Below are 27,875 nucleotides of genomic sequence, written 5' to 3' on the forward strand. Positions count from 1 at the left end.
TTTCCAAATTAAAGCTTGCACACAGAATGTCATTTTTTTGAATTATTCAGAGGTGTGAATAATGTCAGTGTTATGCAATGAGTGGTCTATTCATTAGTGCTGAATAAAACTGAGGCGACCTTGGGTTTATGCTTCTAGTGCATGCAACAAGTGACAAGTCAGCATCACAGACGTAATACTGTGAATGACAACAATGCTACCAGTATGTCCTTAAGTGACAAATGACAAGTGACAGTGTTGATGCTTTTTCTTAGGAAGTATGTGTTTCTCAATCCATAAGGAACACTTAATCCTTACGAGTCTCTGCAAATGTTTATATCACCAAATTTGGAGCTGTACGTACTGCATTAAAGGAATACTTCACCTCCAAAATGATGAGTTGAATATCGCTTACTCACCTTGTGTCACCTCAAATTTGTAAAGAAAACTTTTTTTTTTTTTTTTGCATGCCTGCACAGTGAACGAAGAATCCAAAAAATGGATTTTAAACGTTTAAACAGATGTTCTGATATAGTTTAGCTCCTGTTAATTTAGAATTTTTCTCAGTTTTTGGATTTTTCGTTCGTCATGGTTGCAATCGAGAAAATCGAGTTTTTCTCACAAATTCAAAGTAACACGGGGTGATTAATTGATATCCAAATCACTTGGGGTGTGAGGTAAAGACCTTTTTGGTGGGCGGGGCTTAGCTGGAGGCAAATCAATTCTCCAAAGACGTTAGCCAACGCTAGCTAGCAAGTTCTGTTGGCTTGTTTTAGACAATGGAGGAAGATGATGCCAGTTGTGCATTAAGAAATACTAATTCTGAGTGCCAGCAACCAAATTAGGCTCGCTGTTTTCCCGTTTTCAGCCTTTATGCTATGCTAAGCTAACCACTCAGTGTAGCTAGCTGCTAGCTGAGGTCAATCTTCTGATCTCATACTCAGCAAGTAAATGAATAAGCATATTTTTCTAATGTGGAACTATTCTTGTATAGGGTTAAGAACATAGAGTGTACAAAAATAATGAACGTAGCCACTGTGACGTTACGCATAGGATTGTGGACTCCACTTCTGAAGCCTCGAGTTTGGCATTTTGACTGTCGCCATGTAGAATTTTTGGAGCCAGAAGTGACCATATTTGGATGAGAGATTGGAGCTGTGGGCGAGTGTGGGGTAGATCTGACTCACAGACTGTGGTGACACCTCGCAGAAAGTGTTAATAAAAATTAATGGGTGAGTTGTCTGAAAATTCAGCCCTGTACAGTTGTCGTGAAGGGAGATTAGTTGTAAAGACCAAAACTGTTTTTTGTACCATGCTGTGAACATGTTTATTTCTGCTGTAAAGTTGGGCATATAGGTCTATGGGGATTGACTCACCTCTGGAGCTAGCCTCAAGTGGCCATTCAAGGAACTGCAGTTTTTGGCACTTCCGCATTAGCCTCACTTTTCACCCCTGGAATTTGCCGCTTGGTTTAAAATATATATGACAAATGCTTTTTGATTTTGAAATAACCATATGATGCACCTTGGCACATCACCAGTGATGTAACCTGGGACCTTCAGAGGTTTCCGGTCTTTCAACATCAGACATCCTCGCTCAGGGGACTCATGGATTTCCTCCCGGCAACACTCACCCACTGATCACAGAACTCACATAAACACTAAGAACTGCTCTTTGCTTGCATACCAACTGTGGGTTTTTCTAGGTCTTTGTGGCATTTGTCAGACGTGCATGGCCCCGTGAGCGGCCCCACTCTCTCTTACTCACAATCCACTGACTAATATCGTCTACGGTGTTTCTGCTTCTAGCTGCCTGTGAGTGCGTCTGTAAAAACTGTCAGGGGTATCTGACGCACGTCATCAGCAGCTCCGGAGAGGCTGGCTGATGAGAACAGTGGCAAAGCTCTGGCTTTTCTGCTTGCGTCGTATGAAAGGAGCCATTACTCAGTCTTAAAGAGCCCCACCGTCCTGCTGCTGGAGCTATTAATAGCCACACAGACAGCCTGTTTTTTTTTCAGGAGAAGGCTGGCTACGGAGCATTTGAAGCCAGCCCAGCAAAATCCCCCATTCCCTGTTCATTTCCTCCCCACCCTCCACTCTGCAGAATGCTGTGTTCTGTGACAAATCTCTCATAAATGTATTTTTAGCCCCGAACACACCACAGTCTCTTATTTACACTGTACTTTGTGTGTAGCATTAACACATTAACAACCAAAGGCGGTGAGGTAGACACAGTTATAAGCACGTTATCTGTAATCCTAAGCATTAAACATCGGCTGTTAGATATTTAACTGATGAGTCTTTCATCAGTTATTAGTTGGAACCAGACTTCACACATGATGGCTAAACCAGCTGTGGTTTCTGTGTCGCCTGGTTTCACTGAGAATCATTACGCTACTCTTTAACCAAAGATTCACACAGAGAAAATTAACTTTAACTAGAGCTCTGTGGCTCTGTGAAAAGACACAGCTATGAAACTACACCGAGAAGTAGTTCATTAGCACTGTTATATAATTTTCAACTGTAATATAGTTCCAGTTAATTTGCTTTGTCTATTCAGGCGGTAGAAGAAATACTCCACTCTTTTCAAGCAAAAGTACTCATACCAAAATATTTAGGTACTGCATTCAGTAAGTAAGACCTTCACTGGCTTTAAGTAAGGTGTTAAGTCTTATTTAAAGGTCGAGTGTGTAGGATAAAGGGGTATATACAGTCAGAAATGGATGCACTGTATGCACTGTGGCTAACAAATGTTTATGATACCTACACGTTTTGTTCAGCAAGATAATCTTCACAAAGGAACACCACTTTTATGGTTACTGAAGTCTAAATGCAATCGCCAAAAGTATAAAGCTAATGTTAGACTTTAAACGAATTACACTACGGTCACATGACTTAAAGTCACTTACCGTTACAAGACAGTGTTTGGCACGATGACGTTCTGTCAGTGCATTCTCACTCCGATCTTGTCACATATCGAAATTTGGTCATGGACCTTCCACATCCAGATTCGACGTGTAAGGTACCCTGGGTGCGTTGGATGTTGACATTCTTGGACGCCGTGTCAAGTTCTGCCTGTTACATGCATTGTCTTCTTTCAAGATACACTTTCGTTTTCACAGAAAATTTACCGTTTACATACAGTCTCTTTCAAAATAAACGCACTACGTCGGTACAACAATGGGCATTGATGTTTTTTTTCTTGAACAACTAAAGCACGTGGTTAGGTTTAGGTAAAAAGAACAGGGTTTGGCTTTAGAATCTCCCAGGTGACAGTCAGTGTTGGACCCATCCACCAGCCCTACTCAGATTTTCGCCACCTTAACTTTTGTTCTTGTCCCGCCAGTGACTGGCTGTGTATCATGCCAACATTAAAGGACGCTGCAAGTCACTGCCCAAGCGCTGGATTTCGACGACTTCAGAGCCAGAGCAGATTGGTTCTGTGGTCTCATTTAGCCACTTGCTAGCGACTGCCTTTTTTAAAATACATAGAAGCTTCAAAGTTCACCAGTGGGGCATTAACTGATGTATTTCATGTTGGAGAGCAAAATGTGAAAGTCTCTTAAGCTTGTGTTAACCACAGACCTTATTTCAGGAATCAGACGTAAAAGCCATTCAATAAACCTAGTGACTTCAAGACGAGGGAACCAGGAGTGGTAAAATGCAAACTCATTTCTGGGTTTGAGGACTTCTGGTGGACTCTATAATCACCTTAAAATAGGAATTGTTGTTTTTTGTTCGCTCAGAATGAGCAGTTTAAATCTACGTAGGTAGCAGGTCCTTGTCTAGGGAGAGTGCCACGTTGCATCACCATGTTTCTACAGTAGCCCAGAAGAGACAAACCAAACACTGGCTCCAGATTGGACCATTCACATCTACCGTAGTTTGCAGCCCCTCTGCAACGAGCAGCCTCGGAAAAACACAATTCTTTTAAGTGAAACTGCTTTGTTCAGTGTATAAATCACCTGGTTTGTTCATTTGAAAAGGAAAAGACCTCTGCGGCTCATGCTATAAACCTCCTGGATCAGAGATAAGTTGAGTACACATTAAGTTATCAGAGAAAATGAGGTGAGCACACATTAACAGGTGCTGGGCAAGCTGCCTGTCTGTAATGAGCCAAACAGCACTGGAGAAACACTGATTTATAACATGGAACACCTTTATTCAGTGTTTTTACCAATTTTAATCACCTGGCCCGTTTGGTTTGGGGAGGAAGAGACCTCTTTGGATAGTTCAGCTCCTGGTAAAAACCTCTTAAACAATGAACACTGAAGGAATTCTGACCAGGAAAAGTTTCAGCTGGTTGCAATCTGCAATCGTCACCACTAGATGCCACTAAATCCTTCACACTGCTCCTTTAAAAGTACATAGGTACTGGTATCAAAATAGCAAAGAAAAAAATAAAGTACTTGTCCTGCAAATTCTGTATTATTATATTTTACATTAATAGATACTATTAAATACTGATGAATCAATGTGCAAAAAACAGCTTACACAGAGAAGGTTGGTTGTTTATTCCAGCCACTCTAAAAAGCCCCAAAAATCTGTGGGGTTGTGACATGAAGAATGGAAAAGAAAAGAGTACACCAACAAATACACCAATTTCTATTGATATTTTGGAATTTCCCCTTATATTTGTTGTAGTTTTAGGTTCAGTTAAAGGTATAGTACTATGCAGGATTGTCGGTTACTGATTGTAAAAACGCTCACCGACAAAAGATTAAATAAAATCCAGCCTGAGATTCACTGTTGTTTGGCGTTTCTCCTCACTATAATTGTTTTTTTTTAATATTTTTATTATTTAGATTTTGTATTTTTTATTGAGATTTGTGAAGTACTTTTTAAATTGGTTATCTTATGTCGTTATTTCTGTGCTCAGCTCGAGTCATTTATGTACTGACATCTCAACCTCAACGAGACTTGCCTGGTCAAATAAAGGTTTGTATTGTTGGTGCTGTGTCTCTTGGATGTCTACTCCTTACGATCTGGTACCTTATCACCTCCTTTGTATAAAACCCTGACCTCACCTGAGCATTGTGGGGGTTCACGCCTATAAATGTCTAGGGCACAGAAAATAAGAGGAATATCAGAAAATACAGGCAGAAAAATACACCACCACTCACTGAAAACGGTCATATTTGATGATTGATTACTTCTGTATGAGTCTAAGTATTGGACAACTTTACCAAAACTCTTAATTTGAAAATAACTACAGCTCAGACAGATGTATTTGAATAAAAAGGACAACATTACCCTCCGAGATGTTGTAAAGTATAATGGAAATATTCAAGTAAAGTACCTTCTGTGTAGTACTTCAATAAAAGTACTTGCTTATTTTCGACCATTGGACTATTTCTATTTCTTTTAGCCTGTATTCTAAGACAAGGTTGTAAATGAAATTCCTAAAGGTTTTTGTGTAAACACAATAGTTTGGCTTGAGCGCTGCCTCTTCTTCACAATAAGGGTCTCACGACAGTGTATTTTGGAGTTAAAAGTCTGCCCCAAGGTGTCAGATAAATTCCAAATATTTGTAACATCAACATCAGTCAACACCTGCTGGGAACCTTTGTGTCATCCCATGTATCCTTTCTATATGTGCTGTCAACTTATTACTAACTTTTGCACACACCCTGGTTAATCTGTCGTCGGCTTTTCCACTTTGGCATGTAGACATAAATATGAAAATGCCTTGTTGATGCCAGAGGTCAGAGGAGAATGGACAGACTGGTTCAAGATGATAGAAAGGCAACAGTGACTCAAATAACCACCGGTTACAACCAAGGTCTGCAGAAGACCATCTCTGAACCAATAACTCGTCCAACCTTGAAGCAGATGGGCTACAGCAGCAGAAGACCACACCAGGTGCCACTCCTGTCAGCTAACAACAGGAAACTGAGGCTACAGTTCACACAGGCTCACCAAAACTGGACAATAGAAGACTGGAAAAACGTTGCCTGGTCTGATGAGTCTGGATTTCTGCTGCCACATTCAGATGGTAGGGTCAGAATTTGGCGTCATGGATCCATCCTGCCTTGTATCGATGGTTCAGGCTGGTGGTGGTGGTGTAATGGTGTGGGGGATATTTTCTTGGCACACTTTGGGCCCCTTAGTACCAACTGAGCATGGTTTAAACACCACAGCCTACCTGAGTATTGTTGCTGACCGTGTCTATCCCTTTATGACCGCAGTGTACCCAAAAGGGCGTCCAACCTGGTACTAGCACGGTGTACCTGATAAAGTGGTCAGTGAATGTACTACTACTTAAAAATGCTCATTTCCTCCGAACTATACTCATTCAGGACTGGCTTTCTAACAATACAGAACTGAAACAGTATGAACATCGTTGTGTCATTATATCACCATGTTGTGATTACACTCACGCCTTCAATATCAAACAGACAACACAGACTAAACATGACTGGATTTATAATGAAGCAGTGGGGCTTACAGGAGAGTTGCCTCCACCCCGAGGCTGTGGGTGCGGCACAGTACAAGTTTACTGTCTGCTGAAGTTCATTATGTAACAGCTGGTATCAGAGCATGAAGTCATGAATGAGGTATTTTTAATAAGACCACTTCTCTTTTTCTTTTAAAGAGAAAACGTTACTTTCTGTTTCAAAGTGAATGTTTAAAAACAGGGAATTTCATTTGACAGGCTTTTACCAGGGAAGACACATCATTCTAAATCTCATATGAGGAGTAATACTTTAACTACTTACATCAGTAAAGGCAAACCTTGGTATTTTTCAACCTGAATCATATTTTCCCATGTTTTTGTGTGAGAAGAAGAAGAAACAATAGTTGATATTGGAGCGAGTGTTGCAGCCTACAGCCATGAAACAGGCTGCAGTGTAACCACTTAGTATATTTGCACTGTTAATGTATGTTTACTAAACATGTTTGTTTTTGCCACTGACAGGCTCAGATTGTTATTGTTAGTGTGTGACAATATTAGGAAAGGATCCCTACAGAGACAGACCTTAATGTGAAAAAGTAAGTTCCTTTTTGTTTAACCAGAAACAGCCCGGAAATTGATGTCACCAAACCAACCATACTCCATTTGAATAAGTCATTTAAGCGTCTAACTGAATGAATTAAATGTTTATTTCAACCAAACCAGAGTTGGTGATTGCTCGAATGGTGGAAAGACGAACCAAGACCGTTTTTGTGTTTTATTTTAATTCTGTCAACTTAAATTGAAGCGCCTATCCATTGTTATTTGCGAATCCGAAGCCAGGTCACGGGGGCAGCAGGCCAAGCAAAGCACCCCAGACGTCCCTCTCTCCAGCGACGTTTTCCAGTTCCTCCTGGGGGACCCCAAGGCGTTCCCAGGCCAGATGAGATATACACATTCTGGGTCTGCCCCGGGGCCTCCTACCAGTAGGATGTGCCCGGAACACCTCTAACAAGAGGCACCCAGGAGGCATCCTGATCAGATGCCTGAACCACCTCAACTGACCCCTTTCGATGCAAAGGAGCAGCGGCTCTACTCCGAGCTCCCTCTGGATGTCCGAGCTCCTTGCCCTATCTCTAAGGCTGAGCCCAGCCACCCCACGAAGGAAACTCATTTCGGCAGCTTGTATCCGCGATCTCATTCTCTTGGTCACGACCCAGAGCTCATGACCATAGGTGAGGGGTGGGACGTAGATGGACCAGTAAATCGAAAGCGTCGCCTTCCAGTCAGCTCTCTTTTCACCATTACGGTCTGGTGCAGCACCCACATCACTGTAGATGAAGCGCCAAACTGTGATCCATCTCACACTCCATTCTGCCCTCAGTCGTGAACAAGACCCCAAGATACTTGAACTCCTTTGCTTGAGGCAGGCAGGGACCCAGCCCCAAATGGAATCTGGTGAGTTTGGCCATACCAATTTCACCTTGCTCTTTAACAAAAAGGTCTGTCTCTGTAGGGACCCTTTCCGTTATGTTGTAAGACACTCAGAATAATAATCTGAGCCTGTCAGTGGCAAAAACAAACACTTCTAATGGTTGTACATTGATGGTGCGATATTTCCCCAAACGATTAGGTTACATAGCAGCCTGTTTCACGTCTGTAGGCTGCAGCACTCTCGCTAAACACTGGACTTATTTTGAAAATGTTGTTCCATTCGTCACTTAGACACAACAACATGTGAAAGTAGGGTGGAGGTTGAAAAATACAGACGTTTCCCTTTCGAGACCGACTGCTAACTTATGTCTTTATATCAGATAAAAGACAATTCATTCATTCACGTCTTTCCCTTTCCAGAGCATTCTCTGTTCCTCAAATTCAGCGCTCTGCTTATTGGGGACTTGCCATTATGTCTGTCTAAAGAACACTTAATTCATGAGATCATTCTTATTTCTGGCGCCAAAGTTCACAGTTTGATGATATGTCCACACTGTGCGTCATCACCGGCAGCTTTGACTAAATATAACCTCTCCGGTAGTGACACCTCCTGAGAAATTCAGCCGTTATTCTAGTTTTATTATTTCTGGGAGAGAGAAAACGGAATAAATTTTGTAGAGTATGATGAAACAGCCCTCCGCCCACACACAATAACCTGCACAGACACACAGAGGCCTGCATGTATCATCTTCATCGTGAATAAAAATAATCTTGGTATGTTTGGAAATAGAAACTCAAACTTTACGTGTTTACATCAGCTCCACTCATGAGTTATAATCTAAAAACTTCCCCAGCTATATATATATATATATATATATATATGTAGAGAGAGAGAGAGAGAGTCCTAATACCATTTTATATCAACTGAAAATGAAATGAAAGGATAAAGTTTGGTTCCTGAGAACAAAGTATTTAAGCCTCAGCAACAGAGGAGGTGAACTGTTCCTGCTGCTGATCTCACACACTTAAGTACAGTCATCTGAACTGCACAGACATGAGACCAAAAGTCCAACACCCTGCTAGGGCCCTCTAGAGGCCACACTGTTTATTACACCCCACAAGACTGCAGTGCTGCATGAGGCATACAAAGTACTAACGATTTTCTAAAAAGTAAAGTTTATCCAGAGGGAAGGCCAAGTGAGGGTCGCCAAAAATCAAAGGTCAAACTATTCCCGTAAGTATGAGCAGGGCTGCCAACTTCTCAGTTTGGTTTAGAGCGAGCATTTATGAGAAGGCCTTCTGTGACTTTACCTACCACAAGGGTCAGGGTCGTCACTCCTCAGCCCTCAGGAATTTTGTTTATAAGGTTCAGAAGCAGAAGTCAGTTTTAAAGTCATGAACAGATGAAAAGCAAAGTCAGTGATTAATAACTATGGTTGATAAGCATACTTGCCAACCTCCAGACGCATGTATATCTCTGCTGCAGCCATAAACTCCATTACAACCCGTCTTTCTGCAATAAATAAATGGATGAGGCAAAATGTCTTAAAGTTAAATGACGACAAAACCTAAAACAAAAAGAGATATGCTGCTTAATAATCTGGGGAATTTACCTCCCTGGATTAAATCCGAGGTTCCAAATCTTGGCCTGATCCTTGATTCAGATCTAAGCTTCCAGTCCAACATTAAAAGGTGACGAACGCATCATTTTCCCACCTCACAAACATAGCCAAGGTACGACCATTTCTAAATGAAAAAGATGCAGAGGAATTGATTCATGCCTTAATTTCAAGCCGCCTTGACTACTGTAACACACTTTTTATTGGCCCTCCGAAAAACAAAACTGAGAGACTTCAGCTCATCCAGTAGCTAATAAAACTCTGTGATTTTATGAATGAGATAATCCATGATTTAAACTGTTTTAAATGTCCCTTTATATTGAATTGCCTCACCGTATTGTTAAGAACTTGGTGCTGTATTTCTTGTATGAAAGGTCACGTACAGGCCTCCATAAGCAATATGTGGAACGTTTGATACTCTGTTTCTGTACCCCTACGTTCACCTTACCCCACCCATAAAGGGGTGTCTACTGCCTTACCTCTCCCCTGTTGCTGTTGTGCGCCCTGGGAGAGGTAAGCAACATTTCTGTCATAGTAATTTCCGTGTTTTTGCGCTGTTAAGCTGTTTATAAGTTCATTCTATGCTAACATATTCTTGTGTCACTTAATTTGTGTAGGGGCTCGAGTTTATATGGTTGTATTTTACGGAGGATTTTGTTTTCACCTCTTGCTGTCAGTTGTCAGGAATAAACGGAGACCTCCTCCAAAGATATCCACGGTCTGGGCCTCTTTATATCTACACAGCGCAGACAACACTTGAGTCACACTTCAAGTATACTTTTACTTCATTTTCATTTGCAGTTTCTTTCAATGTGTTTTTTGTCTGACCTGTGTCACATGACCCTCACAAGGTCTTAAATTGCACACCTGTTTCCAGTGCATTTTACACCCTAGTGAAGACTCTCTAGTTGAAACATGTTGGTTTATCCATGTATTAATAAAGGATTTTCAACTACAGTCAGAGTGCCTTGAATGCATCTCTGGACTGTCTGCCTGGACCATGACTGAGTTGGCCGATTGTTGTTTTTTATCTCCAGACATCCTAATTCAGTCGTTCTCAACCAGACATCCAGGGGAACCCAGGGAACCTCAAGGGAGTTCCAGACTGTCCCCCCAAAAATGTGGAATACTTGATTTTTTTACTGTATAATTTACAACAGACGTGGGCCCGATGTGAGTAAGAGTCACATGAGTGAATATTGTCATCACAAGTTTCACTTCCTCCACAGTTATTATTCTGGTCTGAATCATGTCTAACATGAAAATATTTTCAGATGAGGTCCTTGACACAAAAAAGGTTGAGAACCACAGGCCTAAATGATGCTGATGAATCACCATTTGGTCACTTGAAGAGGTCTGTTTGGTGGTTTGTGATGCTTTTTGATAACTTCCATTTGTTGTCAAGTTGTGCACTGTACACTGCCATTATGGAAGGGTTAAGGGGATTTATCTTTGCCATTACAAAATGTGCCAATATAAATGGCCACTAGGGGGCCCCAAACATTTGCCTCTTCTTATGGTATAACCCCGATACCAAACTGGGGCCCACATGCGCCACAGGTGTGCCAAACAAGTCTGGCCACAAAATTACAAGAAGTTTGTTTGGCACGCTCCCGACACACTTGGCAGCGCCTATTTAAATGCAACTATGGCAAGCTGAGCTCACGAAAATAGAGTCCGCGCCCCGCAGTGTACTATTGTGCACACAGAGTATAATGGATGAAGTGACACCCACGCCAGACACCTGCCATGCTGCAGACCACTGTTCAAGACCAACAAAGTGAGTCACTGCCGTGTTTCCTGCAGCTTTTTGGTGACCTAACATGGGTGTTTTTTAGGAACCCGTCACCATGCTTCCTGCAGCTTGTCAGCCACTAATTGTGGGTGTTATTTAGGGACCCGTTGCTCTGTTTCCTGCAGCTTTTTAGCAACCTAAAATGGGTGTTTTCAGGGACCTACTGCTGTGTTTCCAGGGAGGTTTTTACCCACCAAATGTGGGTGTTTTTTAGGGACCCGTCCCTGCGTTTCCTGCAGCTTTTTAGCCACCAGATGTGGGTGTTGTTTTGGGACCCATCACTGTGTGTCCTGAAGATTTTAGCTACCAAACGTGGTTGTTTTTTAGGGACCCATCGTTGTGTTTCCTGCAGCTTTTCAGTCACCAATCATGGATGTTTTTTAGGGACCTGTTGCTGTGTGTCCGGCAGTTTTTAGCAACCTAAAATGGGTGTTTTTAAGGGACCCACTGCTGTATTTCCTGCAGCTTTTTAGCCACCTAAAGTGTTTTTTTATGGACTAGTTGCTGTGTTTCCTGCAGCTTTTTAGCCACCAAACATGGTTGTTTTTTAGGGACCCATTGTTGTGTTTCTTGCAGCTTTTTAGCCCTCAAAAGTGGGTGTTTTTTTACAACCACTGATTTTCCAGCGGGAATAGTGCTGTGAAAAGCTGTTTTGTTCTTTTTTTGTTTGTTTGGTTTTTTTTACTGAGACATTTCTGTTTTTACAGCGGCGAGCCAAAAAATAATCTTTGCAGTGTTTTTTGTGCCTGAACCTAAGCACACATTAACCACAGCACAATTTAAGTTTAAAAAAAATTAAGTTAACAACATATTTGCTGCTTATAATATGCAAATGAAAGTATCCATGGTTTGCAGAAACGTACAATACCAGCATTTATTCTGCATAAAAACAATCTGTGCAGAGGAAGTACTGACAGCTGCTGATTCAGAGGACAGACAGGATCATTAATAACACTACCACACAGTAAGAGGTAAAATTCTTCAGTTTAAGAGCTTTTACAAGTCACCACCAACTGAGCTTGCTGCAAGGCCAAGTATCCTCAACCATACTGATCATATTGTTCATCCTGCTGTCATATTATTGCACATGTTAACATTAATATGTAAGATGTCGCTCACACACTGAGGGTTTCCAGGGCAGCCCAGGAAATCAGTTTTTTTTTTTTTTTTTTTTTTTTTCTGAGTGTGAGAAAATGGATGTGTGATGTGAGAGCGTGTGAAAACTGCCGATAGCATGAGTCAGTGCCTGAGAGTTGGCAGCTCTGAGTATAAATGTTCTTAGCAAACATCAATGCATTTTGGCAGGTAAATCAAGTTAAGTTAAGGTGAAATATTAGCATGAAAATGTGGCAATCATTGGCACTAAGGTGGACAGTCAGGTGACAGCAACACCAGTGACAGCTCAACAGGAAACTCTGCCCCGACAGCAGCACTACAGACAAGGTCAGACTGACAGCGCCATTCTCAGGCCCACGAGCATCACTTAGTCACAAACTAAGTGACATAACACAAATATCGGAGGGGTGGTGTTCCAGCATAACAAGGAGCAGGGGCAGCTCTTCCTATACAACACACGTGGCCCCCTAGGGCACCACTCAGAAGCCCAACATACACAACAACACATTAAAATAAAACAAATTAATACAGCCTGTTGTTATAACAATCCAGCTAATTAATTCAGTTCCACATAATATACTGAACCCTTCCGAACCCTGCATAAACAACTGCATTATAACTTGACAAAACTTAAGTGCTCAAAACAGCTGACGCTGTTGTGAGCATTTATATTTGTATGGTGGTGTGTCTGTGTCCCTCTGCAGTTACACCTCCAAACCACTAGTTGGCAGTGGAGGTTTCTGTGAAGTGCTGTAAAGTTTAGTTGATTCAAAACACACATTAAACACACATTAAACATGGCTTAATAGAGACAATTTCAAACACAAGAACACAAATCAGCTTCACTATAACTCGCAGCATTCACAGACAAACACTTGTCTTTATCTGGACACATTTTCCCCACAAATACAACATGCTAATGTTTTTAGCACAAACCTATGGCATTTTACATTGAATAAATTAGCCTAGCAGCTAGCAGATTTTTCCTCTCCTCATATGAAGCCAGGGACAACAACAACATTTAACAAAGGTAACACTACAAAATTCGGCTCCATTACAACTCACAAGGTTCACCGACAAAACAACCGTCTTATACTAAACACGTTTTCCTATGGCATTTTACATTGTGTAAATTAGCATAGCGAGTAGCAGAGATTTCCTCTGCTCATATGAAGCCAGGATAAATCACACACAAGACTTAAAATGCTATTTTTGTGGAGGCTTTATTGTCTTCACAATTTATTGTGTCTTATCTGTGAAATTAAAGTGAATAAAAGCTTTGTTTCCACTGAGGGAAATGGTTTCAGCTTACAGAAACAGACAGGAGGTCTGCGTCACCGCGACTCGTACTTAAATTTTTAAGGAAGTGCATGTCAGGCTAGCTATTTGTTATTATTATTTTATGTTAGGTATGTTGTTTATTTGGCTTTTGTTCTTGTTTGTAATAAATACAATAACTACAAAAGATAATAATACTCTCTTTGGGGGGATGGAGGTGCCAGGGGAATAGGCTTGTGCCGATTTCCGGTTTAACCGGTTCGGTCCGGTTTAAGAGCTCCACCCGGTTTAATTCAGGTCAACCAGATAAACTGGGTAGGGGTGGGGGGTCATGGGGGAGCTTGTCACATTAGCGGCGTGTCAAGGGACTATATTCAACTTATCTTGCATTGTAGCATGCATTATGACAACTTAATAAGGTTTATGTATGTTTTTAAATGAAGTGGAGGAGCCTACAAGTGTTTTGTTTAGTTTGACTCAGAGGCTCCCCGACTGCGGACTCCGCAGCTCCGCTCAGCCGTCTGATGCTGCTGCCAGAGAAGTGTCCTCCTTCTTCTTCTTCTTCTTCTTCTTCTTCTTCTTGTGTAACCTTGTGTGTATTGGCGGTTAATACAGCATTATCGCCACCTAGTGGATTGGAAGCACATTACACCTATAATGGGCTTTTATTGGGAAAAATAGCTGAAATGCGACCCCCAGTGGTAAAATTAGGTATATAATTCGATATATCGGTTAGGTTAGATATTTGGCTTTAAATCAAACCGGTTGGAAAATTTTCAAACCGGCACAAGCCTACAGGGGAAGCTTGCGTAGGGCACCAAATGTGCTAGATCCGGCACTGACAGGGAGGTTTCTGAGGGTCTATATCCTCCTGAGACCCCGTGTCCTTGTATGAGGACACCACATTTTGGGTTAACTTGTCCTTACACTTCACTCTACTTAACTTAGACCTGTTGTCCTCGTTTGTGGACACTATTTTGCGCCATCTAGTGGTAGTAAGAGCACAATACACTAATCCATGTAAAAAACAAAAAAACAAACAAAAACAGCTGATCCCAACACAAAAGTGGACATTAGGACTTAATTACTGTTGACAATATTTCGTTTTTTATACTTATCAGGTCTTACTGATCGATAGATAGCTGGGAGGAATTAAAAATGCATACCTAAAGTTTCAGGAGGATAAGACACATGAAGAAATGCACAGAGGGGAATGGGGATGGAGGATTGCAGATGGAAGATAATCACCAGCAAAAAAGATTTTACGACCCATGCATAAAGCATGTGAACTGTTAACCGGTTACAGATCTTTTATATAGGTCACATGGGGAGCTGGTGTGGTGGTGCGTCCCGTCACTTCCTTCCTGGAGGAGGAGGGCGCTCTCAGCTCCACTCACAGCTTGTGTTTTGGGAGGTTGTGGTCAAGAGGACAGCTGCAGACCTTCCACGCACAGTCATCCTTTCACGTTACCTCCACCACGCACTGTGAGCACTACACCATAGTCAGACCCACGCAGCAACATGGACTACACTATCCGTGCAGCCAACGTGGAGGACTGCAAGGACATCGCGCGGATGATCATGGTGAGCGGACACGTGCGGTGCAGCTTCTCGAGGAGCCTTTAGGATCCTGTGACTCGGTGTCTGACGTCAACAGATACTTCAGATACACACGGTGTAGCGATTATTACATTATTGGGATATTATTGGATGGACGGGTTCCTTTGAGCGCCACAGGGTCACACAGTGTGACATATCTAAGGATAAGGAAGTGTGATGATTCATAAACAGTATTAACTGGTGATATCTGATGTCATTTGTGCTTATTCACAGGAGTTGGCTGAATATGAGAAAGTCTCAGAGCATGTGAAAATCACACAGAGAGGTACTGTATTAACAGCTGTCCTAAAACTATCTGTCAAAATAAAATGTACAGCTCCCAGCTCTGACCTTATGTTTACATTTGACCTTCATGAGGTAAAATCCTGCACATTAAAGGGCCTCTATTACATATATTTTTAACATTATGATCAATCTTAGCAATGCTAATATTGCACATTTGCAGTTCTGTCATTTCTTTGTTATTTATTGGTGCCTTCTGTGTTCAGTTCAATTTATTGCATTTTAGCAGTATACCGAAAGTAGCAGAGATGCAGGACTGAGCTCACTTTAAAGGGACAGTTCACCCCAATATCAAATATACATATTTTTTTCATTTATTGGTAGTGCTGTTTATTTATCCATATTGTTTTGGTGTGAGTTGCAGAGTGTTGGAGATATCGGCCGTAGAGGCGTCTGCCTTCTCTCCAGTATAATGGAAGTAGATGGCACTCGGCTTGTGGTTTTCAGAAATCATGACCTGGTTACTCAAGATAATCCACAAACCTTGCTGACTATTTTTTTTCTACCGAACTACAGCCGCCCACTGTATCACTGTATCACACACAGAAGGAAGCGTGCATCTACTCATGGATGAGAGGCTCGTGCTTGATGTCCTCCTCGGCTGAGCTGTAACGTTAGCTAGCTCAGTGGTGCGAGGTGAATTAGCAATAGATGCGCGATTCCTTCTGCGCAGTGATACAGTTGGCAGATGGCTCGTTTGGGACAAAAACGGTTACTTAGAAGCATCTGCCATACTGCTGTAGTTATTACGTCATTGTAATCACAGCATTTAATTTCATTTATTTTATTTATTAGGACAATGCACATCAATCAACATTTCTGTCAATGTGCCAGTGTTAGCCAGCTGGCTAATTTTCAGCTGCTGTCCTTTGGTAAGATGTTGTGAAACCAATAAAAGGATAAAATTCACAGGACAAGACAGCAAAACAAACAAAAAACCCCCATAAAGACAGCATTAACAACAGCAAATAGAAATTCAAAAAAAGCGAAAGCAACAAGCAACAGCAGAGCATCAGTACAATACAGTACAATGTTAGCATAAACAGACATGTAAGCAACATAAAGCACAAACACACAGCTTACAGCAGACAACAGTAATGAGATGAAGCCCAAGGGGATTAGCCTACAAGCTAGCTAGTAAGCTAGGACTAAATGTTTCACTGTCAGCATTAAATTATTAGCCTTAATGAATGTTGAATTTCTTGCTAGTGAGCTAGCTATTTTTGTTAAGATTGGACTGGTATAAATTACTAATGTCATTGTAACACTTAGCAGTTGTTAGTTCGTCCCAAGAGTTTAATCAAAATTACAAATAATGGTAAAATGATTTAAGAATTTGACAATAAGGGAGACAAACTGCACTTAAAACCAAAACGTTAACTAGCTCAGTGGTGCTAGGTGAGCTAGCAGTACATGCACGCTTCCTGCTGCAACATGATAGGGTTAGCAGGTGTAGTTCAATGGAAAGTAAATAGTTCCTACATGAAACTGCTCACAACAAGGTGTGTGGATTATTTTGAGTAACCAGGTCATGATTTCTATAAAGAGACATTGCTGTTGAGTTTTTTAATTTAATTTTTGGCATTTTGAACACCGCAAGCTGAGTGCCATCTAGTTCCATTATACTAGAGAGAAGGCAGACATCTCTACGGCTGATATCTGCAACACTCGGCAACTCACACCAAAACAATCTAGACTGATGAACAGCACTACAGGGAAGAGGAAAAATATGTGTTCTTTATCCCAAGTAATATTGTACGATATATCGTTATCGTGATGATCATGTTATTCACAAACTTATTCTACCTTTTTTTTAATATATATATATCATGCAGCCCTAGTAGAGATAGACGATTCATTCTTGACCTTGGAAAAAATACAATATTTCACCACAAGGTCCCTTTAGTAGCCCTTCTTGAGCTTTTGAGTGTATCGCATGATCTTCCTCAGCAGACGGAGTTTGCCCAGTTGCAATTTTAGACACTTAATTTTATTTATTTTTTTGAGCACTTTTAAGACTTTTCATGCAAGTTTGCTAATTTATTCTTGAAGATGATGAGCTAAGAAGAGTATGTGACATGATCTAAAGCTCCAGAACAGCTACTAAATTGACCTTGTGGCCAAATTTTTGGCTGTCATGTCCGACATAAACGATGGATGTTCACTATGAACTTTCAGGCTAGCATGACACGACACTCAATCAAGATCGTGATACAATTAAAAGCTACAAAATGGACCTAGTGATGAGGTTGATTTGCCAAGTGTTGAAGCTGTTTCAAACCACATCTTTGTGAAGAGACCATTAAATGTCTGACCTTCATTTCAGGAAAAACTATCACCAGCATATTACAAATATGTTTCTTTGTATTTTATATGCAGACTTAGAGCAGGATGGCTTCTCCAAGAACCCGTTCTTCCATGGGATCATCGCTGAGGTGCCGGATCAGCACAAAACCAAAGATGGTGAGGGGGAACCACCAATAACACGTCAACTTCACTTACAGCAATGTAACAGCAGGTAGTTGTGTCTCCTCTCTGAAGGGACACGCCTGTTATGACCTCACTGTTTGGACTGTGACCAGAAGTATGACATGCTACGACAAGTTATCAGCAGCAGCAGCAGCAGCAGCATTCTTTCTGCAACATTCAGTTCAGGCCTGATTAATCCTTTAATCGGAGTGTGAGCCTTTCCCCACACTTAAAGTGGCTCATTTAGATGAGCCATAAATCTCACCAACCACAATTATTTTTTCTAGATGGAAGCTCCATTACTGCTTCTTGTTCTTAACCCCAAAGATTGACAGTTTAAGAGGAGGTCAAGCTCACAAAGACAAATGTGGACTTAAGAATACATCTGTTTGTTGGTTTGCTTATTGATTAGTCATTATGAACTCAACAAACCCTGCCGTAAGAGTTCTCTAGACAGTTTTTGTTGCATAGTCTTTAGTGTTAGCCAATCCAACTCAGAGTCCAAAAGTCCTTTTCCTTCATTATCTTTCAACTCTTGTTGCTGCTATCTGTCTTCCTGCGCTTCTTCTTGGCCTGCTCTAGTCCTGATGCAGAAAGTCAAACACACCACACTGTTTTTTTAATTGTACTCATTAAGACAGTCCCTCCAGGATTTTGCATGCTGGTTTTTCAAAAACAGTTATGATGCTGTCTTGGATTTGGAGCTTATAATTATGAGAAGTCAGTGTTTCCCACAGAATTACACTGTCTTTGTGACAATGGGAGGGTAGGCTGATGGCTGCCGATCAGCTGTTGCTGCTGTCTCCATGAGTCGCCCTGCTACTGCTCTGTCTGCCCGTCTATCATGAGCTAACACAGCACAACATAATCTCACCCCTACTCGTCATATTTTGCTGCTTGGGGCAGAAATCCTGTGCCAAGCTCTTAATCTCACACCAACGTGGCTTGACCTTGTCATTTAAACTGCTGGTAACTGTTGGGTAACGTTAGCTGTGTGTGATGAACAGTTAGCCCAGTCACTCTCTGGGTAACTCTATCCCAGGCACAGAACTCCTGCAGCAGTTGTCTCATGATAATCACAGAGAGTGTAAGAGGGGCTGAGTGGATCAATACGCTGCACAGCTCTACAGTGAAATGAGATTTTATCCATTTTAAATTGTCAAATTTGTGTTAAAGTTGGGGTAATTGGGATTTTAGCTCTGTTTTTGGTCTCTACCAGCTCCTAAGGGAAATACCTGCCTCAGCAGCTAAATGCTCCACTATGGTCACTCATAGATAACTTAGTCTTTTTTTGTTAAAAACAGCTGTGTGCTTTTGAAAAGAATTCTGATGAGAGCAGTGAGTGCATCAGAACAATAAAGTAGTGGGTCATAAACTGAAACAACGCAACTCAATCGGCAGAAATAATGTTGGCATTGTACGTTTTTGCAAACTATGGATACCAGACATATGTACATTATTATGTAGGACAAGTACAGTAAATGTTTATGTTTCAACAACACTATGTTTAACATGTGTTTATGTTTAGGCACAAAAAAACAGCATGTTTTGGCTTAAAATACACAGTTTTGGTGGCTCGGTCCAGACTGGAAATGGAGCAGTGTTTCAGTAAAAAAAACAGCTGCTTTTCGTGCCCTTATCCCAGCGAGAAACACAGTAATGTCTTGTTAAAAACAGCTACTTTTACTGCTTCTATTTCAGCAGGAAATGCAGTGAAGTCTTGATTAAAAAAAAAAAAAATAGCCACTTTTCATGCCTCTATCCCAGCAAGAAACTCAGTCATGTCTGGGTAAAAAACAGCCACTTTTCGTGCCCCTATCCGGAAGGAAACACAGCAATGTCTTGTTAAAAAAACAGCTGCTTTTCATGCCTCTATCCCAGCGAGAAACGCAGTGATGTCTTGTTAGAAAACAACCGCTTTTCATGCCCCTATCCAGTAGGAAACGCAGTGATGTCTTGTTAGAAAACAACCGCTTTTCATGCCCCTATCCAGCAGGAAACGCAGTGATGTCTTGTTAGAAAACAACCGCTTTTCATGCCCCTATCCAGCAGGAAACGCAGTGATGTCTTGTTAGAAAACAGCCGCTTTTCATGCCCCTATCCAGCAGGAAACGCAGTGATGTCTTGTTAGAGAACAACTTTTCATGCCCCTATCCAGCAGGAAACGCAGTGATGTCTTGTTAGAAAACAGCCGCTTTTCATGCCCCTATCCAGCAGGAAACGCAGTGATGTCTTGTTAGAAAACAGCCACTTTTCATGCCCCTATCCAGCAGGAAACGCAGTGATGTCTTGTTAGAGAACAACAACTTTTCATGCCCCTATCCAGCAGGAAACGCAGTGATGTCTTGTTAGAAAACAGCCGCTTTTCATGCCCCTATCCAGCAGGAAACGCAGTGATGTCTTGTTAGAAAACAGCCGCTTTTCATGCCCCTATCCAGCAGGAAACGCAGTGATGTCTTGTTAGAAAACAGCCGCTTTTCATGCCCCTATCCAGCAGGAAACGCAGTGATGTCTTGTTAGAAAACAGCCGCTTTTCATGCCCCTATCCAGCAGGAAACGCAGTGATGTCTTGTTAGAAAACAACCGCTTTTCATGCCTCTATCCCAGCAGGAAATGCAGTGATGTCTTGTTAGAAAACAACCGCTTTTCATGCCTCTATCCCAGCAGGAAATGCAGTGATGTCTCAGTAGAAAACAGCCACTTTTCATGCCTCCATCCTGCAGGAAACGCAGCAATGTCTTGATAAAAAAAAATTAAAAAATAGGGACGGGTCACTAAAAAACACACTTGTTTCGGGACTGAAAAGCTGCAGTAAATGCAAAAGATGTCTCAGTAGAAAACAGCCACTTTTCATGCCTCCATCCTGCAGGAAACGCAGCAATGTCTTGATAAAAAAAAAAAAAAATAGGGACGGGTCACTAAAAAACACACTTGTTTTGGGACTGAAAAGCTGCAGTAAATGCAAAAATAACTCGCTAGAAAACAACTGTTGTTGTTGTTGTTTGTTGGTTTCAAACAGTAGTCTGCAGGGTAAAGAGCTGCACGTCAAACAGCCAGGGGTCCATTTAAAAAAACTAAACGCCATGTCTGGGAAACTACTGGAAGAACACTGATGGTTCCCTAAAAAACACCCACATTTTGGGGCTTAAAAAAACACTAGAAAACCAGCAATGTGTCCCCAAAACAAACCCCCATGACTGGGGGCTAAAGACCTGCAGGATAAACACCCACATGTCCATAAAAAGACACAATGTTTTGGTGCTGTAAAGCGTCTGGAAAAACAGCATTGGTTCCCAAATAAAAACCCACTTTGGTGCCTAAACAGCCACAGGAAATGCAACAGTAACTCGCTAAAAAACAACTGCTGTTGTTGTTTGTTGTCTCAAATAGTGATCTGCAGTTGTTTGGAGCTTGGCAGGCGTCTTGCTCTGCTCATATACTTACTACGTCACTTTAGAAGGGATGATATGATGCGTATGAAACGTGCAAAGGTAGCGTATTCGTGGTTTGCAGAAACATACAATGGCAACATTTTCCTCTGGTGAATAGGTTGAACGATGAGCTGTGGAGCTGAGGGGAACTGCAGAGGTGATAACTCTCTGTGGGTTTGTTTCTACGAGAGGCCTGTTAAATACTGCATGTAGCCAATTAATAGATTATAACTCTGAAACAAAACAATTAAGATGATTAAGGATGAAACTAATTTGCTGCGTCTACTGCTCTTCCAGTGCCACAGTCATTTAAGAATACAATAGTGACTCTGGTCTTGAATTACAGCAGCTTCAACAGACATTTCCCACAGCAGAAAATTTGACACGTAGTAGGAAAAGCACATGTGTAAGAAATAACATTAATGAGGGCCCTGGCACTGAAACATGGCCGTCGTTAAAATTATTGATGACACCTGTGCTTGACAAGTAAAAATATCAGCTATGACAAATTCTTTAGAAATTGCGTCTAGTTTGGTTTAATTACCGACAGCACAAAACTTTAATTCTAGAAATGCTTCTTTGAATGTTGGTGAGTTTATGAACAGAGAATTGCCAGCTACCAGGTTAATCAGTCTACGTTTATTAGCTCTGCTATCTAATGTAATGGCACACTGCAGATGTGACCTCTCAGACAGACACCACTTACATAACAAGACTAACACACTGCTTTTCCTCAGAATACAGCAATGAGACCATTAACGTACGCTCTGCTGCCCAGCTGGGCCTTTTTCTTCCATGACACAGCCCTTTTTCCATACAGTCACCACTCTCCACAGGCTGCAGATATCTGCCTGTCAATGTGTGTTTGACTTTACTGAGCCATCACTAAAAACAAACACGTTCATTCCCAAATTGGTTCTCCAGCAACGTTTACCTGCACAACAGGGTACAGATTAGCTCATGGCAGCTAGAATCGGTCCGACAGCCTCACTGAATTGAAGACAGACAAAACTCTGTGGTGATTTCTACCTGTTACACTTTTGCATCTCATCTCTAAACACCTGGACAAACCTGAATCATATGCCAGAGCACTTTTACTGTATTTATAATCTGCATTTAACACCGTCCAGCCTGATTTCCTCCTGCCAAAAATGATTCAGTCACAGCTCAGTCCAAACGTCCACTGATACATCTGTTTGCTCACAAACAGAAAATCAGTTAGTTAAGGTAAATAATATAGTTCCCTCTCCGATGAGGACAAACGTTGGAGCACCTCTAGGCTGTGTTAGCTCACCTGTGTTCTTTACACTGCAATCGTTACCACCAGGGTGTCCAACCAGTTTCTTTTCTAATAATAATATTATATATTATATCGTAATCTTATATGCAATGACAGTAAATATCTATCTATCTGCGTCACTGTCTCTGTTACCTGACGGTGATGAACCCAGATTATTCCAATGCCATGCGTACTGGCTCTCTAAGTGGTGTGATAAGAACACTCTCATTATCAGTGCTAACAAGATGTGTTTGGACTTTCTCCTGACTGTCAGCTGTCTCCAGTGTCAATTCACATTGGTCTATCCCAGCTGACACTGGGTGAGAGGCGGGGTACGCCCTGGACAGGTCACCAGACTATCACAGGGCTGACACATAGAGACAGACAACCATTCACACTCACATTCACACCTACGGACAATTTAGAGTCATGTCTTTGGACTGTGGAAGGAAGCTGGAGTACCTGGAGGAAACCCATGCTGACACGGGGAGAACCTTTGACCACCAAATTCTAATGACTTTATTCTTGAGTCCCAGTGGACTTTATTTGCCAAATTTAAAGAAATTCCCTCAAGGTATTATTGAGATATCACATTCACAAAAATGAGAAGGTCACAGTGACCTCGAACTTTGACCATGAAAAACTAATCAGTTCACTGTTGAGTGAAGTTGATGGTTGTGCCAAATTTAAAGAAATTCCCTCAAGGTGTTCTTGAGATATCGCGTTCATGAGAATGAGACAGACAAGGCCACAATGACCTTGAACTTTGACCATCAAAAAATAATTGCTTCATTGTTGAGTCCAAGTTGATGTCAATTCAGTTTTAAAATTTTATTTATAAAGCCCAATATCACAAATCACAATTTGCCTCACAGGGCTTTACAGCATACAACATCCCTCTGTCCTTTGGACCCTCACAGCGGATAAGGAAAAACTCCCCAAAAAAAACCTTTAACGGGGGAAAAATGTTTGTTCCAAATTTGAATAAATTCCCTCAAGCTGTTTTTGAGATATTGCGTTCACGAGAGTGAAATGGACACAAGGTCACAGCAACCTTGACCATCAAAAACAAATCAGTTAATCGTTGAGTCCAAGTGAACATTTGTACCAAATTTAAAGAAATTCCCTCTAAGTATTCTTGAGATAACAAGTTCACAAGAATGAGACAGACAAGGCCACAGTGACCTTGAACTTTGACCATCATAAACGAATTAATCATTGAGTCCAAGTGAACATTTGTGCCAAATTCCTTTGAGGCGTTCTGAAATATTGCATTCACAACATGATGCATGGACAACTCGAAAACTTAACGCCGGCGCAGAGGCATAAAGATTCCCTCAAGGTGTTCATGAGAATGTGACGGATGTAAGGTCACAGTGACCCTGACCTTTGACCGCCAAAATTTAATCAGTTTCCAAGTGGACGTTTGTGCCAAATTTGAAAAAAATCCCTCAAGGCATTTACAGGAATGGAACGGATGGACATCCCAAAAACATTATGCTTCTCGCCACAGCTGTCGCCGGCACATCGGAATAATAATTGAAATTGATCAATAAATAGAGTTTTTGCTTCTCAACATGGATTTCTCTGCATCATTTGTTTGTCTTTGGTACAAATGTATTTTTTTACAGATATAACTGCAATATATTGACTAACAATAACTACTTTCATTTTTAGGGTTTTTACAGCTTGAAGTAATCACATATGCTGAGCGATACTTCTTATCCCAGCATCATGCCCAAATATTTTAACTGTGCAGACCTGCCAGGCTGCACCCATGCAGTGTTTGACTATTTCAGCAGCAATAAAACAGTGGATAAGAAATTATGACTTTACTTCTGTAACATACTTGCTGCTGAAATCAACGTTGATAAGGCAAATATTTTATTTAACATCTCCTATTTTCTTAGTTTAAGGTGAAGAATCACTAATTGTAGTGAACCAGCTTTATGCTGCTTTTAAAAGTTGAATATTGTAACTCAAATCACCTGCTCACGACTAATTCCTTGTGTATTAATTTCTCTTTTTTTCTCTAGGTCATACGAAGATCGGATATGCACTTTACTTCTATGCCTACAGCTCATGGACGGGCAGAGCTGTTTACATGGAGGACTTGTATGTGATGCCTGACTTCAGAGGTACAGTACAGCGTTCTCAGTCACACGTTATTATAATTATGGAGTAAATATAATTTGTCAAAATGACCCACAGGAAAAAAGCAGCAAATTAAAAACTCATGTCTATACGTGCAGGAAACTCAGGTAATTTGTGGTATGTTTCTTTCAGGGAAGGGCATTGGCAAAGCACTTATGAGCAAGGTAGCTCAGGTGAGTGAAACATCAATCCATAATGTAACTATGACAGTACAGGAAATGTAATGTGTATGTTTAACTGAGGATGTTAGCGGCTGACTGTCGAGAATATTTTTGACTGGTTATGCATTGGTAAGTTCTGCTCACACTCGGTGGGGTGCTGTTACTATTACAGATAGTTACCCTTACGTTAAACAAAGGAGGTCAAAGTGATGCACAATGTGTCTCTGAGCTTGCATACATTCCCATCTGTCATGTAACCATGTCTGTTTTCCTGCTCTGTAGCTGGGCATGGCTGCCGGCTGCAACCAGATCAACTTCACCGTCCTGGACTGGAACAAACCATCTGTGGACTTTTACCTCAGCCAGGGCAGCTATAACGTCACAACTACGCAGGGCTACCACCTTATGCGCTGCGAAGGAGAGGCATTGGAGCGCCTGGCCCAACCCTAACCAAACTCCGGGTTTATAACGGCATGACCTTTGAAACCATTAGGTCACAGTGCAGGGATAGAGCACCTCTCAGTGGCCCCGTTCCAAAACTTGATGATGACAATCGTTGAGCCGATCTCTGTCAAAGCAGATGATCAAAATAATTGACTGTTTGTTAAACCCAGCCCCCAAAGTTACTGTAACTACACCTGTCAAGTTTTCCATGCTAGGACGGTACATATGCGGTTTACAATCATTCCAACACTGTCTCATGTACTTCACATACAGGTACACAAAAGCAGGTTTCTCATTTAAAGCTGATGTCTGTCAACAACTGGTAGATTTTATTAGCGGTACTTAGCTAACGTTAGCTAATGAGCTGACACCAGCTCACTGAACTGGATGAAAACTCCATCTACAGTTGTAGTTAGCTAGCGTTAGCTAATTAGCCAACTTTTTAAGCTTCAAGCTGAAACCAAGAACCCTTTAAAAAGTACACATGATGGCGACATACGTGATTTATTGCTAAAAGACTGAGTGTTGCAGGCAAAAAGTCTACTAGATCTGCTGGAGTGGAAACTTTCAGGACAGAACCGCTAACGTTAGCCTAAACTAACTAAGGCCCCGATCATACAGAAAGCGTTTTGCAAGCTAGCAACCACCCCATCACCTCCTTACACTAAACTTCCTGTGTATTGAATCTACTGTTTTTTCCCCCCAGTAGTTAGTAACTAGTTCCTAAAATGTTGAGGCAGAGGGTACTTGCTGTAGCTCTGGTTGAGGGTGAGAGGCTGTCAGTAAATAGTTTGTTGGGCACAGATAAATGGAGATCTGTGTGGGTACGTGAGACCCTAAAAAAGAGGTGGGTCATGGGGAGTACCACCAGTTGGTCCAGGAGCTTCTCCTTGATAATGGCGGTTTCCAGGCATATTTTAGGATGTCTCTGGGAAAGTTTAACAACTTGCTGTCTATAGTCGGGCTGTATTTTCCTGGGTATCTGACAACCACTGCCACCAGTTTCTTCCATTGTTTACCAACTGTAAACTTGTCGTCGTGACCACCACAGAAGGCCCGCCTCTCAAATCATCCGATTGGACAATGGGGAAAAGACGATGAAAGAGATGATGAGCGTGCTTTTCCGCTCTGAGTTGAAGTTTCTTCAACTCAAGGAGTTTAGAACCCTCCGGCAAAAACGGCAGGCGCCAAGAGTGTCGAAATGCAAGGTGCATCGCAATGCAAAAACAGCGAGCAAAACCCTTCATTCACATTAAAAACAATTACAAAAAGGCGCATCCAGGTGCTAAAATGCTTTCTGTGTGATTGGGGACGAAAGCAGCATTTTGGCTCCCACACAGTGGATGCTCCCGTCCAATTTAACTTAACAATAACTGCTGATTTTAAGCTAGTTAGCCAGGCATGCTTAGTTGGCAGCTTACGTTAGCGTTTTTGGTTTTGGTATGGCTAAAAGCAAAAGACACAACCCCTCAAACTCTTTAGATAGAGTGAGTTACCCTTAAGTAGGACACTGCCTCAGTGGGACACCAAAGCCCTAGTGGGTGTAGGTCTTCCTCAAACAAATGTAAATCAATAAAACCAGGAGTTAACACAAGCTGTCTCACAGATGTATCAGTGTCCCACATTTCCGACATGACTGTCCCACATTAGGAGATGCATATTTGTCTGAGCTACCTTGGCACTGACGGCACTGATGTGTCTACCATTTATTTTCATAAGTAAGATAGCTGCATTTTGTTTTTTGGTTTTCTTTGGACACATCTTGGAGATGTCGGAATTTTGCCACAATTTATTCCAGAAGTCTGAAATGCTTTACCCACGAGGCATCGCTCTTACTTCAGCATCATGCACTCTGCTTCAACATGTACCTGCTGTGCCTTGTTGTGGTTTGATGTGGGTTTAAACAAACAGTCAATTGGCTTATTATTTAGTAAGGATGCAGTTTTAAGTATTGGAATGGGGCCTACGCAATATATTTAAATAGTACGGAACCGAGGCACTGAAATTTGTGTTTTGTGTTTTTCCCTTGTGATATGTTACGACCCAGAGCACCTTTGATTTTGGTGTTAAGTGGATCAGATAACCTAACCTCTCTTCTTAATGAATAAATGTAGAATATATGGGCGAGACGAGAAAGGTCCGACGGGAGTGTGCAGGTGTGTGGTGGTGGGGTTTATAGAGAAAGTCTTAGAACACAATCATCTTTAAATGATGTTTTTGTTTTTGCACAAAGATCCAGAAAAACTTTACGCATTGCAAAGCCAAGATGTATGTTTTATTGTATGACTGCTGGAAAAGGTTGAGTTTTTAGTATCGTATCCCTTTAAATGTATTATAAACTATGACAACAGCAACCAAAGAGTCAGTCACCTCTCCCCTCGTCTTCCAGAGGAGGAGCTGTAAAGCTGTTGTGAAGCACAA

At 41.5% G+C, this 27,875-nt stretch overlaps 1 protein-coding gene across 1 annotated transcript; it reads left to right on the forward strand.

Annotated features, from left to right (window-relative positions):
* Positions 1-14,986: 14,986 nt before the first annotated feature.
* sat2a.1 (spermidine/spermine N1-acetyltransferase family member 2a, tandem duplicate 1) lies at positions 14,987-27,875 on the forward strand. The gene is made up of 6 exons (XM_049567735.1): positions 14,987-15,198; positions 15,448-15,499; positions 17,896-17,979; positions 24,732-24,833; positions 24,982-25,022; positions 25,293-27,875. Exons 1-6 carry the CDS (start codon positions 15,136-15,138, stop codon positions 25,458-25,460), a joined length of 510 nt encoding a protein of 169 aa, XP_049423692.1. The 5' UTR covers positions 14,987-15,135; the 3' UTR covers positions 25,461-27,875.

Source organism: Epinephelus fuscoguttatus, linkage group LG23, assembly GCF_011397635.1.
Source record: "Epinephelus fuscoguttatus linkage group LG23, E.fuscoguttatus.final_Chr_v1".
NCBI classification, from domain to species: domain Eukaryota; kingdom Metazoa; phylum Chordata; class Actinopteri; order Perciformes; family Serranidae; genus Epinephelus; species Epinephelus fuscoguttatus.

Coding starts and splice junctions, on each gene's coding strand:
- sat2a.1 (XM_049567735.1), top strand. CDS start 15,136: ATGGACTACACTATCCGTGCAGCCAACGTGGAGGACTGCAAGGACATC. Junction 15,199..15,447: donor ACATCGCGCGGATGATCATG/GTGAGCGGACAC, acceptor GCTTATTCACAG/GAGTTGGCTGAATATGAGAA. Junction 24,834..24,981: donor TGTGATGCCTGACTTCAGAG/GTACAGTACAGC, acceptor TGTTTCTTTCAG/GGAAGGGCATTGGCAAAGCA.